The sequence below is a fragment of the Gekko japonicus genome, unplaced genomic scaffold (assembly GCF_001447785.1).
Source record: "Gekko japonicus isolate JY-2015 unplaced genomic scaffold, Gekko_japonicus_V1.1 scaffold517, whole genome shotgun sequence".
In the NCBI taxonomy this organism is placed as follows: Eukaryota; Metazoa; Chordata; class Lepidosauria; order Squamata; family Gekkonidae; genus Gekko; species Gekko japonicus.
The window spans coordinates 317,005-319,173 of record NW_015167548.1 but is presented as its reverse complement, the minus strand read 5'-3'; the positions used below and the strand labels follow the sequence as shown (position 1 = coordinate 319,173).

At 58.2% G+C, this 2,169-nt stretch overlaps 1 protein-coding gene across 1 annotated transcript in view; it reads left to right on the top strand.

Annotated features, from left to right (window-relative positions):
- Window positions 1-1,649: 1,649 nt before the first annotated feature.
- Window positions 1,650-2,169, top strand: part of PITX2 (paired-like homeodomain 2) — a 30,090-nt gene continuing 29,570 nt past the window's right edge. The window contains exon 1 of the mRNA XM_015413658.1: window positions 1,650-1,709. Coding sequence (XP_015269144.1) covers window positions 1,664-1,709 — 46 coding nt within the window. The 5' untranslated portion in view covers window positions 1,650-1,663. The remainder of the gene's footprint in view (window positions 1,710-2,169) is intronic.

Genomic DNA, 2,169 nt, shown 5'->3' with positions numbered 1-2,169 from the left:
CATCAGGGTCTCCAAAACACATTTTATATTTAAAAAAAACCAGCCTCCGACTTCCTTCCCACAAGAATCCCCGGGGGAGGCCGCAGGGCCACCTGCCCTCCAGGCCTGCCTCCCTGGCTGGCGGCCTTCGCCGCTTCCCGAGCTGGGCCTCTCGTGTCAGTTTCAAGGAGGGCGCAGCAGACCCCGAAATTTACGCTCGGCACAAACCCGATCCCAGCAGCCTCGCCTCCTCTCTGACTGGGAGAGCGGGAGCGGGAGGGAGGGAGGGGCTCCAGACCTTCCCGTTTCTCGCGCCCGCCCCCCGCACCTTGCCGTCCCTCGAGCTCTGGCAGGACTTGGAAGGACCGCTCGTGATGGCACCTGTAAAGCGGGGGGCAGAAGGAGAGAAGGGGCAACAGGCCTCCTCCTTCCCCCGCAGTTCAACAAGCCGGAATCGGGCCTTTTCAGGCGCCCCCAAGTGAGAGAGAGGGGAAGCGGTCTGGATCCTGGCACTGCCGCCCCAAGGTGTCCGCAGTCCGACGCGCCTCAGCTCGTTCGTTTCGGCGGCTCCCTTTGCACAGGATCCAGCTGCGCCGCGGGAACACTGGCGGCCCCTCCCAGCCAAACGCCCTTTGCTCGGGAGTCGGTCCCGCTGTGCCCCAGAGGACCTGCTCCAGCGCAAGGGGGCTTGAAGCCGGAGCCTACCGGCCGGCTCCCATATGCAGAGTGAAAGCGGTTGGACTTCTAAAACTGGACCCGAATTCTCTTTCCATCTCTCCGCATGCACACGTTCCATTTTCCTGGGGTAACAGGGGCTGGGGTCCGAACTGCAGCCGTGTGGGTGAAACCCCTGGGGCATTCCAGGTTTGGTTGCCGGTTAGTTAAATTGTTGGTTAGAACGAGTCTTGGAGAAAGGGTGGGGGGAGCTTCATCGAGGGCAGTAAACGGCCCGGCCGAAGCGATGTCCTCCTGCCCAGCAAAGGAGATCCCAGGATCCAGCCTGTGTTTTTCCCACTCGAGCGCCGATTTTTCAAAACTCCACACGCACACGCACACCCCGCCCCAGTAGGAGCCCTTTCAAGTGTCTGTGGAGGGGGGACGGTTCCCTCAAGTGAGAAATGCCCCTACAGGCACCGGCGCTGAGTGCAGTTCCAGGCGTCAAATGTTGCACGTGAATGTACATTCGGTTTGCATGGACACGGGGGGGGGGGTTATTTCGTATTTTTTGGTCTGGCGGCCTGCCTTCTAAAGGGAGCCTCTGCAGCGTCAGACTTGGGATGTAACGAGGGAGGGGAAGAGGGACCGCCAGAAATCGCAGTAATTTTTGTTCTCCAATTCTCCAAAGCCCGATCTTCCAACCTGGTCAGGTTGATTCAGATGGGTCGAGGTGAATATAACGAAATCGACATAAACAGATCTCCATTTCAGTGGGTTACCAACGGGGGAAAGGAAGAGTGGAGAATCGTACTTGCTTAGGAGTATGTCCACTCCGATTGTACTTCGGATCTGGCCCTTATTTGTTCTGTTTTAACTCACGCGTCCCGGTGAAGCCATTTCTTTCCAAGGCGGGACCAAATTGATGTGTCGCCCTCCCCCCCCCATGAATGAAGCTGTGACGCCGGGTGCCTTTCATTCTTATGTCTTCTTAATGTCGATAAATTTAATGTTTTGCAGATAACGGGCTATGGAGTCCAACTGTCGTAAACTTGTGTCGGCTTGCGTTCAGTTAGGTAAGAAAGCTATTTTCCGATCGATTTACGCTTACGCGAATGATTTGCATCGTTATGTCGACCTTTAAAAAGACCCATTGAAGGACACGGGCGGGTGCGCGGGTGGATCGCCCAAGATGCGGGGAACCAAACCGGGCCAGCAAAGCCTTTTCCGCGGGGGGCTGGCTGATGGCTCCCGGCTGCACCCGAGGAGGCCTGCCGTGCCGCCTGACTCCGAGTGCCCCTCGCCCCCTTCCCACGCTCGGCACGTGTGTTTGGATGGTTTGTGAAGGAGGCGGGGGCCGCGGGTCCTGGGCGGGGGAGCTGCATTCCGCTTCTCTGCGACTGAGAGAATCCTTGGCGATGGGGGGGGGGGGCTCCCTTGGTGTCAGTCGAGGCATTCCGGCTTAACTGTTTGCGTCTCGAACTCGCACATATTTAGAGGTCTGATCACCTCCCCCCCTTTGTGTGTGTGTGTGTT